General features: G+C 34.0%; 2 protein-coding genes and 1 long non-coding RNA gene across 4 annotated transcripts; 1 reads left to right on the top strand and 2 right to left on the bottom strand.

The window, feature by feature from the left end:
• Positions 1 to 544: 544 nt before the first annotated feature.
• Positions 545 to 6,651, bottom strand: LOC138330677 (ADP-ribose pyrophosphatase, mitochondrial-like). The gene is made up of 7 exons (XM_069278221.1): positions 6,568 to 6,651; positions 6,245 to 6,338; positions 5,630 to 5,816; positions 5,243 to 5,348; positions 3,838 to 3,945; positions 1,333 to 1,461; positions 545 to 661 (listed from the first exon to the last, which is right to left on the bottom strand). The coding sequence occupies exons 1-7, from the start codon at positions 6,649 to 6,651 to the stop codon at positions 545 to 547; spliced, it is 825 nt and encodes a 274-aa protein (XP_069134322.1).
• LOC138331916 (transient receptor potential cation channel subfamily M member-like 2) lies at positions 6,247 to 11,979 on the bottom strand. Of its 2 annotated transcripts, none has more exons than XM_069279778.1 (10): positions 11,786 to 11,979; positions 11,335 to 11,463; positions 10,748 to 10,978; positions 10,111 to 10,285; positions 9,554 to 9,713; positions 8,494 to 8,717; positions 7,661 to 7,827; positions 7,057 to 7,127; positions 6,568 to 6,692; positions 6,247 to 6,338 (listed from the first exon to the last, which is right to left on the bottom strand). In XM_069279778.1, the coding sequence occupies exons 1-8, from the start codon at positions 11,879 to 11,881 to the stop codon at positions 7,089 to 7,091; spliced, it is 1,221 nt and encodes a 406-aa protein (XP_069135879.1). In that variant the 5' UTR covers positions 11,882 to 11,979; the 3' UTR covers positions 6,247 to 6,338; positions 6,568 to 6,692; positions 7,057 to 7,088. The 2 variants fall into 2 exon arrangements, with proteins under 2 accessions (XP_069135879.1, XP_069135878.1); XM_069279777.1 differs by having other exon boundaries at positions 6,568 to 6,698; positions 11,786 to 11,976.
• A 735-nt stretch (positions 11,980 to 12,714) lies between these two features.
• Positions 12,715 to 15,662, top strand: LOC138331921 (uncharacterized). Its single transcript, XR_011209750.1, has 5 exons — positions 12,715 to 12,875; positions 13,122 to 13,259; positions 13,631 to 13,844; positions 14,449 to 14,776; positions 14,896 to 15,662. It is a non-coding gene; the product is annotated as an uncharacterized lncRNA (long non-coding RNA).
• The last annotated feature ends 1,786 nt before the right edge of the window (positions 15,663 to 17,448 follow it).

Here is a 17,448-nt window from a genome sequence, read left to right on the forward strand (position 1 = left end):
ACAGGTGATTTTCAGTATGTTTTTATTATTACTAAACTGGTCAGCATTTGGACTGAATTATAATTCAGATGTAAAAAGACATTATCACCATCCCGCAATCATTACGAGCCTACTGTAAAAGTACGTTGACTTCAAGCTGTATTTTCCCAAACAATCGTAAAATCTTTTCATATTCCCTTCCCTAAATCATGATGTGTAAAAATAACTATTGACACTGGTATCACATCGAATAGCATCCGTTACACTTGGTATCTAAACAGTATGATAGGTACTGCTGTATACAGTTGTTTGACCGTTCAGGGAGAAAATGTCGCGATATTCTCTCTGAAATTGATTCACAGGGAGAATATTTCGTGCATTGTCAACTTGTAACAGTAGTAAGCTTTAAGTATTTCTGTTCTGTCTTATTTAAAGATATTCCTTTAAAAAAAATTCATTTGACCGGAACTTAGCGAAAACAAGCCCCCGCGAATAAAAGCAATTAATTTCCTGATTAAATCTTATACTGTCAATCATACACAAAACGTGCTATTTTAAGAATGACTCAAAATGATGCTCGCAAATTTTTCGCAATACTTTTAAGGCACTGATACTGTTCTGTGTCATTCATATCCCGAGAGGACGCTGTCTTCCATACAGCTAAATGGAGGGAATCGTCTTCCTTAAAACAGAAACAATAACGGGATATTCAATTATCAAAACAGGGGAAGCCTAAAGCAACTGTTACCCCCAGAACTTTACAAAGTAAGCAAAACTTATGGCAGTATGTGTCAGTGATAGAGTACCGTAAAAGGATCAAGAGCTTCCTCTTGTTATAAGGAGACCCAAACAATATACAGCACAACAACAGTTTGAAAACATATCATGGAATTCTAAACACATGAATACATAGGGAAATCAAAATTGTTAATATGAATTTAAAGATATTCAGTCATCCTTTAGCGTATTAAATTACTCAGACTGAAACAATTTAAATATTTTTTAAGGACTCATCAATGAAGACTAATGCAAGACTATTGATGACAGCAATATAAGAAAATGGAAATAAATCTAATTAAATGACTAACATCAACATTATTAAAAAAAACAATTTTGCAGTACAGCAGAATTTCTCAAATTATATGTTTATCTGAAAATGTCTGGTCTAATTGATGATTAAGTGTAGGTATATAGTGCAATCTCTTATGGAATAAAAAGCCTTGTGGTAATAATGTCCAAATTGAGGACATGCATCCAAATACTGTTTAATTAGCATGTTTAAATCAGTCATTAAACAAAGAAAGATGTTTGAAAGAATCAATTCCTGCAACAGTTCCTTTAATTGACACATACCTGGAATATGAAGTTATTGAGGTAGTTATACTGATGAAATGTTTGACTATCATCCATGTAGGTCTTGATGGTCAACTCTAACCAGGCGTTGTCTGTGTTGGAAGGACTGTCTACATAACCCAGGAATACCTTTGTTAAAGTAAAATAATGTGTAGTTATGTATAGGAATTTAACACTAAATGACTGTCTATATATCCCAGGTATACATTTGTAATAGTAAAATACAATATATCCATGTTTTTACGTTATGTGTAGGAGTTTAACACTAAATGAACTGTCTACATAACCCAGGTAAACCTTTGTTATAGTAAAATACAATAGAGTTATGTACAGGAATTTGAAAAATGGCTGTGCTGTCATCTATTGTTATGGCTTGAGGTACATGTATAGTCGTAGCAAAGTCTATTATCACCTACTGCTGTTGAATAGTTACCTTTTGCTGTGGAATAGTTTATGAACTATTCCACGGGAAAAGGTAATTTTTCCACAGTTGAAGGTAAATGTAGATACTGATATACATGGCTAAGCATGTAGTCAGAAATACATCCTCATTCATAAAACTTCACGGAGAAATGGATTAAAGTTATCTCTGGTACTTGTCAACGTTACTGATAGTATGATATTATAAGACTCTTTCATATGTGGATATGAAGGATAGGGGTATTCTACCCGAGGGTCACAAAATGTAGTAAAACCCGAGGCTTGCCGAGGGTTTTGCAACATTTTGTGATCTCGAGGGTAGAATATCCCTATCCTTCATATCCACTTATGAAAGAGTATTTTTCTTTCATACCTCGACGTTTTATTGAAATTTTACAACTATAATATCCAGCCATTTTGAAATAAATTCGAAGAAATCCACGACTGGAAATCAATTTTCCATACATGAAATTTTATGTGATATTTTCAACACAAATTTCATCGTGTGCATCTTTTATAGTAAAAACAGTCATATTTGTGAAAAAAATGTTTAAATTTTACCGAGGAAATAGAGATTTTGTTGACGCCGTGACGTCACGAGGCTTTATTGCATGGGTAGTCATGCAATACAGCCGCAGGCGACATGAGTGTATTGCCCTGGACCAGCCAGTTTTACACCTGTAGGTATGAAAGAAATTTATATACAATTTTCATCACTTCATTCCAAAATAAATTTCATCATTTCTTTCACAGCCACTGTATCCATAACCCAGAAAAGAATTCACTTTAACAAATCCAGAAGAGAGAAGATTAAGATTAAATTCAATGAGACAAATGCTGAATTTTCTGCCAAAATGAATTAACAGATGCTTGACATGATTTTCCCATATTTCGAATATCCAAATCACTTCATACTCCATAAAAATGGCACCTATCAAACCTAACATCCCAGCACCTTTCATGAAGATAATACTTTCGAAGGAATACTTTCAAAAAACACACTCTTTTGCCACATGATTTCACTTTTTCTGTGCCTATGTACCGGTAGAATTATGATCCAAAATATTGGGGAATATTTTTTTTCTCTCTCTATAAATTTTGATTAGACCAGTGCTGCATGGGAAAAGATTTTTGCCCAAATCACTTCAAATTTATATCCAAAAATCATCAGTTCTGTGTTAAATATGGATATAGAGCTATTTACTTGTGGTCCTCCATGTTGAACAGTGAAAACTAAGCTGAGTAAATGTTTCAGTGTGAGTACCATAAAGTATCTGTATGGATCTTTAAAAAATTCATGCAAATCATAAATCTTGTTCTCCGAGTGAGATAATGAAATGAATCATGAAAAGAGTTCAAGGTTAAATAGGTAGTTAGTTTACCTGGAGCTGTGGAATAGTTAAACAATACAATACTCGGTGTAATAGTGGAGAGTACCAGTGACATTCCGTGCCATGTTTTAAGTATGAAAAACACCTCAAACTGTGGAATAGTCAAGATAATGAATAGTTCTCGCCCCTTACGGGCCTCGAACAATTCATTATCTTGACTATTCGACAGTTTTCGGTGTTTCTCCTATACTTAATACTAAATGAATTGTCTTCATATCCCAGACATACACTTGTAATAGTATAACAATATATATTTATTCAAAGGAATTTAACACGAATAGAACTGTCTACATATCACAAACATACTTTTGTTATACTCAAGATAGTTTATAGTTACTGTACAGGTAGCGAGTACATGTAATCATCATAGTTTAGCTACTACACTCTAATGGCATATTCGGCGTGTGTTTGATAGAGCGATTAATATGAAAGCGAGAATTGATCAATTATTCAAAATTAGTTTTGCGAGTTTTATTGTTTCAAAACATATACATTTACAGTATTTGAGGAATTTAATCGTCTGATATGTGACCAAACATTAATGATAATCAAAGATGACAAGTTCTTTTTCTGAGGTTCCTGTTAACATATGTTAGGGAATGCTATTTTTCATGTATATTTACGAAAAAGCCATTTCACAAATTCCTATCAAGACTGATGTTTAAGTTAGCACACACCCAAGAATGCTACTTACCTCTTGACCTTTCTGAAACATGGATTCTAAAATTTCGACTGGCTTAGTATTCACGTTAGGTATTACTTCCTTTACAGTCGTATGGTCTATTTTGTCTGTGGCATGTTCCTAGAAATATAAAACACATGTATGTGAAGTATAGTATAAAACATCTTTCATATCTATGAACATGTTTATCTTATTGTTGTCATAATGTTTGGAAATTTGATGATTTATCTATCCGCTATGTTCATACAGCTTTTTTGATATAAGTAAAAAGTCCTTGAAATTTCTAGGGTTATCAAAATCTTAAACCCCCATTTCTTTCAACAACATCATAAAACAACTGAAAATTCATTTTGACGTCAAGATAGAAACATTAAAAAGACGTCAAGATTTCGAGGACGGCGGGACACAATGACGGCCTCCGTTGGATTTCCGCAATGCATTTTGACGTGCGATTCTTTGAAATGTAGGCTTTTGAAGTTATGTGATAAAAAGTATAAATTTGTGTTAATTCCCTATAGGATTTTATGAAACTCATCTCGCCTTAGTTGATTCTACATCAAGAAACAACACATTAAAGATTATACAGTAAAATAATGTGGGGGACTATTTTTTATTGACATGAAACTGGCGTTATGTTTGAAATCAGCTGATCGATGCACTAGAATCGTTGTATTCATAGTGTATGTTTTCATGGGCAAATGTTTGTTTTCTTCAGTTGGTTGATTCATATAGTGACGAAACACTCAGAATGTAAATATATGAAAATGAACACTCAAAGTGAATACCTCGTTAACGTACGGTAGTATCATCCGTTTAAACAAGTGACATGACTTGTGTCTTAAATAGAGCGGTGGAACTATGGCCCCTTTTAAAGTGCGATATCACTGAAGCATGCCGCAGAAGATACCAAGCAACACACCCCATCATGTCACATTACACTGACAACGGGTGAACAAGTCGCTCACTCTCTTATCGCTGAGCGCCACGCAAAAGTAGAAACGTCTTGGCCAGGGGGCAGAACCCATAGCCTACGCTCAACCGGAGGCCAACAGTAACTCGGTGTCAAGGGAGACGTTTGGAAGATAAAATTTAGCATGGAAGAAGAGAAAAGATAATATCCTAAATTTAGTCGCCTTTTTACAATCACAACAGAAGTACCAGGTAAAACGTAACGCCCTACTAATCTGCAGGCAGTCCTATACATCCCTTTTTAGATTTAATGAAACAAAACAGAAATGTGCTCCGAACCTTGAAACTTGTTTTCAAATATTTTGTCAAAATTTAATAGCTACACAACACATTACGAGTCAGCAGTAATGCCGTACCTAAGTCTAGTCATGATACAGATACACTTTTTATCGAAATGACCTTAAGTTAATCTTCCTGTGCCCATGCATGATAGAATCCACCCACTTACCGGATAGATAGTCCAGGTACCGTCATGTTTCCGTGCCCAGGATATAAACTGGAACAGACGCTTCCCCTTGCGGACCACTGGTTTGTCAGTGTTATCCTTTGCCCACCTTAGAAGAAGGAATAAAGTGCACAATATCCGGCATTATTTCAACAAGTTTAAGTTACATTGACATTGTATATCCGTTCATCCATTGTAATTCATTTATATGTAAAGTTTAGTTTAAAATACATTTTTACAATTGATAAGTGGGCGGAAGAAGTTAATTATAAGAGAAAAAAACGCTGGTTTCATCTTTCACTATTAAATAAGAAAGTTCAATCAAATATGGCTAAAGGAATAAATTCGATTTAACAAATTAAGAAAAACATTATTTCAGAAAATTCATACCGCGTTACTATCAGTCTTTGTACATGGTTAGGTCCCCAGAGTGGGAGACATCCACGTCCTACCACGCCAGTCCGACCCACGGGATTTCGTGGGATACCTAGCACCACTTTGTATTTCCCCAGGACACTCTCCCTATCCACGTCATACGCTTGGTCGTATTTGTTAAACGGTAATGATACTGCCGATTCTAGAAGCATTTTCCTGATAAAGACAAGGTTTATATCAATCGAGCAACAGAAATGAATATTTTTAAATAATTGAATTTAGTTAATGAATAGTTCATCAAAAATAACTTTTGTAAAATATCTATCGGCATTCCGTAGCATTTAAAAATATTCAAATTTTATAAAAAATTTCAAGATCAATGAACTTTCATAGGATTGGATGTTAAAAATTCGAAATTTGAATACACAATTATGAAATCTGAATTATGTTGTAAGATGATTTTTTTCTTTAAATTACCTTCAGACCATATACATGTATTGTGTTTTCTATAACATGATGTGAACTGACTGGTTACAAAATGTTAATAACAAGATTACATAAACCTTATTGATAGTATATCCATTATTTGAAACGTCTATTTTCGGGAACCATGAAAACTTTTTTGATTACCTATTTGGTTCATCTTTCTTCTATCCTTGCCCTTGTCTGGCTTTTGGATATCATTAAAGTCAATCAATTTTGGGTTGTAGTCCTGGTATTTCTTCTGAAAAGTAATATAAAGATCATGTTCATTGCTAAAATAGGTTAAGGAACAAAACCATTGGAAAACATTAATATAAACCCTACTTAATTAAACTTGGAGTTTGTTTAGAAACGCTTGTAGCGACAATTTTATGGGTAACAGGTGATAAAAAGAAACTGAAACAGACAATTTTGCTACACAACAGCTGATTCCATTTCTTGTAGTATAAATGTCGGTACGAATGAAATACCTTCCAAGGAACAAGAAGATCGGGAACAGGAAACCTCAACACTCCAGAGGACGGATAAACACACACTCGTGCCTGGAAATGCATCTTTGATTTTTTTACTCGGACAGTTTCTTCTGATTTTGTTTCTGCAACTGAAAAAAAAAGTTTTTACTTTCAATTGCATTCTTACCTATCAATCTTACGACAATTCAGAATTCAACTATTTATGTTCCACATTTGAAAAAAAAAACCAAATAACGGTTAGCCGGTTACATGTGTGGGTCAAATAATTTATTTTAAGCAGTTTGAAAATTCGCGATTTGGTTTTAATTGTTCATAAAATTAATAGATTTCTCTATAATTGTCATAATTTTAAATATCACCATATGCTTGTAAATGTCCCGCAAAATCGTAAAATTATTTTCTCCGTGAAATAACTGCGTGTACTGTAAACTATTACAATATTTTAATTATACATGTATCTATCAATTACGAACTATTATTATTCACCTTGATCACTCGTTTTCTTTGTCACTTGTTGTTTACACATTTCCTCTTGTTTTGCAAGTAATGCGTCTAATCTGAAACAGTGAAACAACATTCTGAAACAATAGGCCAATTTATAACTGTAGACCAACTTATTTTCGCGATGACCTATATTCCCGCTTACATGCCTAACGACTTTTTATTGCGATTTCATTTCGCGGTTTACTCACATGATTCTATGGTACCGAACATATTCTCGGTGCACATTTATTATTTTTGCGATTACTTCACGCCCGTGAAAATAAGTAGGCTTGCAGTAGCAGATGGTACATATTTCTGTCCAGTGTGAAGCGATGAACGTAAAAGGATAATTTGATGGGACCTATCACAAAACTTGTATCATTTGCATTAATATATTTTTTTAATTTAGTTAATTCACTCTTTTCATTCACAATTGAACGGAAAACACAGTGTTGAAATATTGTGCATATTGTTACATGCATTACCAGTGAAAAGCAAATTGACATAGACCACAATTTGACATTAAAATAATGCTAACATTTTAATGAATTAAACACGAAAACGTAATCTGTAACAACATTTTATTATTAATGCTTATATTTCTTACTTGAGATCTATATGCATGTCTCGGTGTGAGTTGTTTTCTTCGACAGGTTTCTTTTTTTGCCTTTTCACTCGCAGTGTCAGCAGTAGTATGTGAAACTCTGTACAGATATTCATCCGCCACTATCTTTTCCCACTGCGTCAGTGATTTCTCTTTCTCACACACGTCACCTTAGTGTAGATATTGATAACATGCATCAGTGATTTTCTAACACATACTGTAAACCAACTTATTTTCGTGGTGTCTCATTTCGCATTTCATGCACAAGGACAATTTCACTCAGATTTAATTTTGCGTTTACGGATAAAACGTTCTATTGAACCTGTAGCGTATTTTTTCGCAAATTCAAATCGGCAGCGAACTGACGCCAAAATAAGTTGGTTTACAGTTGATCGCGTTAAGACTACAAGCAATGCAGGCAGAGAAGTGCAAATAACGATGCATTGTGTTAATAATGATGAAATACAATGTACATGTAAGTTAGACCAAATACCAGTTATGTTGTTTTTGCTCACCATCAATACCTGTCATGCATACTTATACCATACATGTATATGTAATATGCTAATTAGGACGTTATTCCCTTATCATAGAACACTTGAATGGATAAGATCATAGAAATTTTATATATGCAATAATTGTGCCGTATCATGAGGAATTTAGAAAAAAAAGCTATTGCAAATAAACATGTAAGTTATCATTTGTTCAGCAATTGTAAATTTTCCAGACTTTCGATCTGAAAGTATCTTATCAATGTAACCACGTGATATAGTTAAAACTTTCAATTAAAAACTAAAACCAGGTCAAAAACGTTGTGAGACGATTTGAAACCTTACCGAAGATAGTAGTGTCTTTATAATTACAGTCACCACAACAGGTGCGAGCACATCTGCACACCTGTCGGGACTTCCAGTAGCACCAGTTAAGTAACTTCCATATATGGCACACGAGTATCAGTGGGGGAGGAAGCACAGGACGACATGAGTAATCATAGATGAGAGTGAATCTCTGGAAACACCAATACAGGTCCGAGTTCTCCTGTACTTTCTGAAAGGTGTTGCTACAACACAACATAAAATATATAAAAAATCAAAATTGGTCATGCGACTTTTTCTAACTTATCAACAGATACGGTATTACTTGTCTTATTATAAGGGGTGAAAATTACGCGTTTTTCCCCATGATTATTATTCGCAGGGAGAAACGAAAATGAAAACGCATTTCATGGTTTCCGACCGTAATAAAAGGTGAATAATTTATTAGAAAATGACCATAGAAACTAAATTCAGTAATACATTTTCAATATACCAACCTCCAAAGGAAAATGATAATTAATCAGCAATTATAAATTAGGTAAAAAATAGAAAAGAAATGTAATAATTATTAAGAATTATTAAGAACAAAAATAACACATTATAAATATGTATATACAGGCTAGACTATCTTGGCGAATCCCTGTCTTATATGACCTTGACCCCCTTAACATTACTTGCTATATAATTGGTCTGTTTTCAGCGACTCCCTGTCATACGTGACAAGCGACCGTGTTTTTTACAACCCACACACTATAAAAAATCTGATTTGAGCTACTTTTAATTCGCCTGCAATTAATTCTATTACAATTTAATTATATACAACAGCTTTTATTTCTTAGAATTTCCTGTTCTCACTTTCCATTTCGATATAAGCGATTTTTCATTTTCATGCTGAAGCCTTGATCATATTCATAATAAGATGAATTATATTCCAATAGATTGGTAAAGTGACCTCAGTGCATTTAGGCAATACGGAATTTTGGAGACCCCCATTTGGATTAGTAACTTAAATCGATATTGAATTCATTACTTAAATCAATATTGGATGTTATTTTGTGTTTGTCTTCTATATGATAATTACCTGAACATGGCGATGAGAAGATTTAAAAGTAAAATGTTGGCAATCATCATATAAAAGCCCATCAGTATAGGTACAACGTATCCTCCGATTTGTGTGGGGCAGCGGGGGAGAGTATCGTTACCGTACAGCTGGGGGTCGAAACTGCAGTCCGGTTCTTTTACTACAATATAATGTATTAAGTGCGTAATCAATTACGCAAAATAATGATAAAATAATTACAGATCATAAGATATGTAATCGTGAATCACTCTATAATCATATCTAAATTGTCAATTAGTCAGAACAATAGTTTCACATACAACGCGCATTAAATGAAGCGGGTGGTCATTTTACGTCTGTTTATTTCATATAGCTCTAAATTACAGCAGACGTGCACTATGATACATTTAACGTAATAAAACTTCGCGCAAACTTGAATTTTAACAGGTTTGCACAATTAATTCTCGCATTTCAGTCACTTGCTACACAATCGTCACAGCTAAATGCGCACTACAATATTGTATATTTTAAATGCTAATAGAATACTATAGTATACACTGTTATAAATGGTTTCTCACTTTCCATCTCGTCCAGAATGAGTTCGCCGTAGAGGTTCCAGTACGGGATACGTAAGAGGTTAAAAAGTAGGTCACCGTCAAACCTGGATACCGGATACAGGATAGCATGGGCAGCGATAGAATACGATACCACGAATACCATCAGGATAGCAAGGAACGATATCAGGTCAACGAACTGAAAACATGGAAATGGTCCCTCTTATAACATAAATGATAATTAATACTCATAGTGTTTCTTCCTGTTAAAAAATAATTGATAACCGCTACAATGTAACTATATTTTAGCTGGATTGATGTCTTCTATCATGTTATAGATGAGGAAATGGTAGACTAGTCTCATGTATGTTGTAATCAAGAGTCAAAATATCTCTAAGACAATTTGAGTTGTAACCATGATAACGTTTATCATAGTTCTGCATTTATTGTATGGAATAGAATTTTAGCAAATGAAATATTTAATAATAATTGAGTAATTTAAATTGATATTAAAAGATTTTTTTCAATTTCAACAAAAATATTGTAAAACGCAAATGACTTTGAGCCATCTCCAAACATATCCTGTATGGTACAATGTTTCAACGAAACATATCTATAGTAAACAAAACATGATATAAGAGCATTTCCGATCAGACATTACCATTTTTGTGATCATGACTAGTTTTGGCCCGAGATCTTTGTGGACGGAGAACAATCCCAGAAGTCTAAGGAAGAAGCCAATAAATGCGAAGGAGAAGAATATCCTGCCGACTTCCAGCGGGACACCTCCCGTCACGAACCGACATACGACACCAACTATGAATAGCACAATCGGCAGCATGTCCAAAACATTGAGTTTATTGAGGAAGTAGTTTCCCTTTGAGGATAAAAACTATAACGAAAAAATGTGATTTACAAGCGAAAGTGGATGCAGAAGAGAATCAATTTTCATAATAATACTAAAACAGACATTTCTTATTGTCGCTTTGTTACTATTGACATGGATCTGCGTTCTCATTAAGATAAATTAAACATCTTCGATATATCAATAAAAAAGAAAATTAATGAAAACTTCTTTTAAGAACATAATTTCATGTATTAAATGACTTTTTGTAACGATGCTTGGTCTTATTTTTTCCTTCAATATAATCGTTCAATAGGTTCATTACAATAAGAACGTTCCAACAAGAACACACCTGAAGTATGAACCTATTCCAGGATTTACCGAGTTTGATCCTTTAACGTTACCTGGTTAGCTTCCTCGGCCAGCAGACTAAACACCCAGACAAACAGCGCAATCTCGACTCCGGTCAGATCGCGGTCAAATCGGGACAGAAGGGCATAGCTGAACATCATCAGAAAGATTACATACGATATCTAAAACCGAGCAAGAATTGGATGATTAGACATTTCAATGATCTACTAAAATATCTTTTGATCTACCGTACTACTTTTGTATTCACATATTCGGTATTGTAAACGTACTTATTGTGGTACAATCAAATAGTGTAATAACGCGTTATATTTTTTTCTCCTGCCAAAATGAGCCCAATCGGCTTTCGTACATTTATGTGTAAAAAGCAGAAACGATAAATATTTACGGCTACAATATTGATATAAACATGTTGTTAAAACTCCCACGGAGGTACAGCATTAGATACATAATATCTTTTTGGGGAGTTATAGTTTTAATACATACGAAGTTCTGGACGAATTTTACAACAGGTGCTTGGTAGAAGTGTTGAATCTTCTTCAACTTTGAAACTCTTGGAAGTTCATCCTCAGTTTCATCCATTTTTCTTAAACAGTAAAGATGAATCAGCAATATAAGATAACTAATTTCCTAGAAAACCCGTAATAAGCAAAAGAAGTTCCCGAAAGTATTATTGAGTATTTATCATTCAGTTTACTAATTAGGATAACCTAATGTATTTGAAATTGAAAACAAACACAAAATCTTAAATCAAAGATAAAGCGTGTGTTCATGATCTTAAACCAATTTTTTTTCATTGTGTCTTAACATTTTAAGCATCAAAAGGGGGAAATTTGTCGACTGAAAATATTAGGTTCGAATACGGTAAGCCAAAATAATCAGAAACCTTAATTATAACTTCATAAATGGCATCTATTTTTACCAGCTTCTGAAACATCTGAACTTAAAATACAATAACAATATTTTTATCTGTAAATAATTAATTATACAGTCAATATCTGTTTATAAAGAACAGAGGCAGTAAAAATTTCCGTTAATTGAGTGACTAGGTGGTATGTATACTTGTCTCAACATGTTGGAATTCTCTGTTGTCTATTGGTCTCATTTTGGACCATAGAAAAGTGGTCATTTTAAGGATGGTTGGTCTGTATACAGAGATGGCACTATGACAGGTTTTGACTATATTTATAAAATGAATTGAACTATCATGTATTGTTCTTCAACTTTATACCTTTTTCAAAAAGTCATCTAGTCAGCATATAAACATCTGAGCTCATTGGTGTCAGAAAACCAGCCTTTCTTCATATATTTTAAGGGCAATAACATAATTTTAATTAATTCTTTGACACACTGTTCTCTTTATGTAGACACAGGAGCACAGGGACAGAAGAGGGTGAAAAAGGAAACAAAAAAGAGCAAGAACAATGATCCTGACAAGCCAAAACGACCTATGTCTGGGTACATGATCTGGTTTAACACCAACAGAGAGCAGATTAAGTCTGATAATCCTAGTCTATCTATGACAGAGCTGTCCAAAAAGGCTGGAGAACTCTGGAAGGAAATGAAGGACAAATCGGTATGTGCATTTTCATTGAGTAACATAATATGGACAAAAGTACACTTCATGATTTTACTATGTATTTCATGTACTTTGAATTTTCCTGATCTCATCTATTGATGGATTTCAACCTAATTTTGTATACTTTTGTCTTCACTTTAAATTAACTTTTTATGATTGACCTAATTATATGCTTATAGTGCATTGTAGGAAAACTATTAATGAAATAAAGATTGCATTAAATATCAAGATTTGGTGTTGTAGGAATGGGAAGGGAAGGCTGCAAAGGCCAAAGAGGAATATCTTGCAGCAATGGAAGAGTATAAACAAAAAACCAAAGAAAGAAAAAGGAAGTGATGATGGTGATAGTGACAGTGAGGGAGAGAAAAAGTCCAAAAAAAGGTGAATGATAAAATTTGTCGGTTAATTTTCAAGTTGCGATATTATTGTGTGTTTTTTGTGTATTTAAGTTGAACATTAATGTCTTGGTAATTGTCCTGGTTAAACTAAAAAAAAAATATTGTTTTCCTATTTAATTTCCCCTTAGTGACCAAAGCCATACCAAAAATTAATTGAGTTTAGAGATATATGTCAAGAAATATCAGTATTTACTACATTTATTTACAGCTGTGTGTTCATGAAAATTGTTTGATTTATAATTAAAGCAAATTTTACAGGTATTTTAATACTGAAATTTAAGTGAATACTTATGTAAAGGATAATTGTTAATTTTCATGGAGTAGCAACTTTCATGGACTTTCTCTCCTGATCAGATCCAAAAAGTCTCCGGTTTCGTCAAAGAGTCCATCTAAAAAAGTCACCGAGAGCAGGGCAGGTGCAGGGGAATCTTATAAGAGTAAGGAATTCATCTCAAGCTCCAGCTCGTCTGATGAGGATAAACCTCTAAAAAAGAAAGCAAAGAGGAAGGAGAAAGAAGAAGTAAAGAAAGAAGAGAGTGAAGAGGACAAAGAAAGTAGTGTAGGAGAGGTAAAGATTATTTTATTTTCTCAAAATAATGGAGCAGCTAGGCATAAAAATCGTTCAAAGTTTGAAGAAAGCATGAAACTTTGCATATGGCCTCTTTAGGACATGATGTTTTTGAAAACTGACAAAATTGCTAATAAATTATCAAATCAGTAGCAATCTAATTAAAGTCAGACTTGTAATTCAGCCCCACTACAATGCTCTACACTCCAGTACAAGATCTAACAACTCCCCGTTAATGGTCACCTCAGCATGACCCTTGTGGGTAGCCAGTCAGCATTTTGCCAATGAAATCTTTAGTGTTCTGCTGTAATTTTTCGGAAGTATAAACGGCTACTAGCTATATATAAAGTATGTTACGAGATGTTCCAATACTAGGTAGGTGGTCATGCTGAGTTGACCATGAATGGGGAGTTGTTAGATCTTGTATTTGAGCATATTGAAGTGGATCATAGTAGAGCAAAATTACAAGTCTAATTTTAATTAGATTGTACTGAATAGTAGAAATGAAGGACCACAGCAAGAAACCCAAACTTGTGTCCCCAGAATGGAAATGCTAATGCTTTTAGTGTATGTTTTGTAAATTTTAACTTGTGTATCATTTCAGCTTCCATCAGATGAAGAGATCCTCCCTTCTCCACCGTCATCAGGGAAAGGATCAGGGTCAGACGAAAACAGACTCCGAATCTGGCTCAGACTGATGTAGCGGAGAATGGGATTTGTTCTCACTGATCCACATGGTCATGAACTTAGTTATCTCTGAAGCTATTGTCAGGATACATCTATGTGACTCTTAATTCACGAACATTCTTTCATTAGGAATACATGATGCAAGTCCAAATTGTGATGGGGTTATTTACTTATAGCTGTTAGCTGTGACATCTCATCTGTTGAGGAGAATTACATAAGAGACTAGCAAGAGGCAAGACCACTCAGTTCAGTTACATAAGAGACAGCAAGAGGCAAGATACTCAGTTCAGTTACAACAGACAAGCAAGAGGCAAGACCACTCAGTTCAGTTACAACAGAGACAGCAAGAGGCAAGACCACTCAGTTTCAGTTACATAAGAGACTAGCAAGAGGCAAGACCACTCAGTTCAGTTACAACAGAGACTAGCAAGAGGCAAGATCACTCAGTTCAGTTGCCTTTCGTCTCCTGCTCTATTTAATGATTCTTATGACAGCATGATGGATAGATTTGTCATGTTTAAGTGGCCAACATGGGATAATCTTCATGTAGTTCTCGGATTATACCATGTTTGGTGATACTAATAAAGACTTTCAATGCATGCTCATGTAGTTGAATAATTGATAACAGTATCATTTCACGTTCATAGTATCCATTTATATAGATCATGAACAAAAACTTCTTTTTTTTTTCAATTCAGAAAATAACCATAGTGCTATTATTAGTCTTAAGAATATTTTGGTTCTTGACACAAAAGTTTCATGATGTGACAACTACGACTATCTTAATGACATAAGATTTGTGACTATACAATACCACAGTTGTTTACTGGTTTGTTGTAGGACATTGAAAATATGATGACTATGTTTTCAAAATTCATTTGAATAGGAGAATGAGAGGATTATGCTATTTAAAATGTTTCCATCTCATTGATAAAGATATATACTGGTTGCACTATCAATTTTTACATTTCTGATATTTTCCAACGATATCACCAATATGGGATGGAATCTTAGTTGTTCAATCAATCTACATTTCAAATGCTTATCAAAAATCTGCTCATGCATAAAAATGAAAACATTTGAAAATTGTAATATCTCGAACATGTACAATTAAAGTAAATTGTAAATAGATATCCCTATCTTTAGTTGTTTTATATATCAATCCATGTCTTTAATTGAAATAGCAGATGATTTGGGACGGTTTGCCAAGAGACTTAATTTTGGCCAGTAGCACTGCCAAGTTTGCTCAAAATAAAATAGGCTAAAATCTTTTAACGACTTATTGAAGATTCGTGTCCCAATTGGCTTAAATGGTCATCTGACTTAATACAATACATGTCTCTAGTAGAAGTATACATTAATAGAAAAAAAATTGATAAAACACTTTCCTTTTCTTTAACAAACATTAAATTGAAGACCTCGTATACTAATTAACGTTTCAGATTTGGACTGCGTTTGATTTGACTAGTGTTGCGACCAGAGTGTGGGATTTGCAAATCAAATAACCAAAGTGTTGTGTAATTGGAAAACGAACACCTTCTCCACTTTGCTGGGAGTAAATGGGTGTTGTGAGTCACAAGGTGGCAAAAGAAACCCAGAAGTGAAGTGTTAAACTGCTGAAAATCACTTTTGATATCAAATATATTTATGTCACATGCAGAATATGGAACTTGCATGGAAATAAAAACGTGTTGGTGTTGATTTGGACTTAAGAAGGCCCTATATATATTCCATAGAAATTATTTTTTATTTGACTTTGAATTGATGTTGGCATTTTATTTCGGATCATTAATATACTAGCTTTATGCCGTTTTTACCTCATGAAATAAAAACGTGTTAACAGAAATTTTAGTAAAATTTAGGCAAACAACTCTAGAATAAATCGCCTTCTAAAAAATCACTGATAAATAATCTTAAAGCCGCCACATGTTAACACTGTGTTGTTCTCACAATTTCATTTGTAATTTAGATTAACCACATTGTGTGTGTGTTAAGACACACTTATTTGACAGTCGAGTGACCAAATCTCTTGTACCAAGGTCAGTCATTTTAGTGAACAACTTTGAAGTGCTTTGTCCATCGTGCTACATGCCCAAATTCTAAATACTTTAGGTCTTGAAAGTAGGATAGTCCTTTATTCCAGTATTTCAGACCCAATATAGGGTCTCTAAGCCTCTTAGTAAATGTTGACAAGAAGTCATTCCGTCTGTCCTTCCATCCATCCGTCCGTCTGTTAACAATTCTTGTTACCCCTATTTCTCTAAAAGTACTTAAGGGATCTTTTTCAAATTTCATTTGTAGGTTCCTCTAGGGCCCTGGTTGTGCATATTGCATTTTGGGACCAATTGGTGAACAAGATGGCCATCTTTGATTTTGATAGTTAAAGGCCCACTACCTTTCAGGAGTAAAAATTAAAGGTTTCTTAAAAACAATAGTAACATTAGAAAATACATACCGATGGCATAAGATGAGGTAACAACACCTAACATATGCAAGATTTCAAGCGTTATATATGATAAATGTAGAGATTCATTTCGCTATTTTACCGTCTGGCGCAGTGATAGTCAACTACCGATCGGTATTTAGGACGACAGCTGGAAACATAAGACGACCCGCGTTATGAAAAATTAAATTTTTCTTTATTTTGATTTAATACTTTAGAAGATGATGATTGGTGTCATATTAACGATAAGTTAATAACTTTTGCGACTCTACAAAATTATCGATCTCGTTTAACATTCTCATTTTAAGAATTAAAAGCCGTCTCGGAAAGGTAGTGGGCCTTTAAAGTTTGTTACCGCTATTTCTCAGAAAGTACAGAAGGGATCTTTCTCAAATTACATATGTAGGTTCCCCTAGGACCCTAGTTGTGCATATTGCATTTTGCAACCAATCAGACAACAAGATGGCCGACCGG

The sequence above is a fragment of the Argopecten irradians genome, chromosome 9 (assembly GCF_041381155.1).
Source record: "Argopecten irradians isolate NY chromosome 9, Ai_NY, whole genome shotgun sequence".
NCBI classification, from domain to species: domain Eukaryota; kingdom Metazoa; phylum Mollusca; class Bivalvia; order Pectinida; family Pectinidae; genus Argopecten; species Argopecten irradians.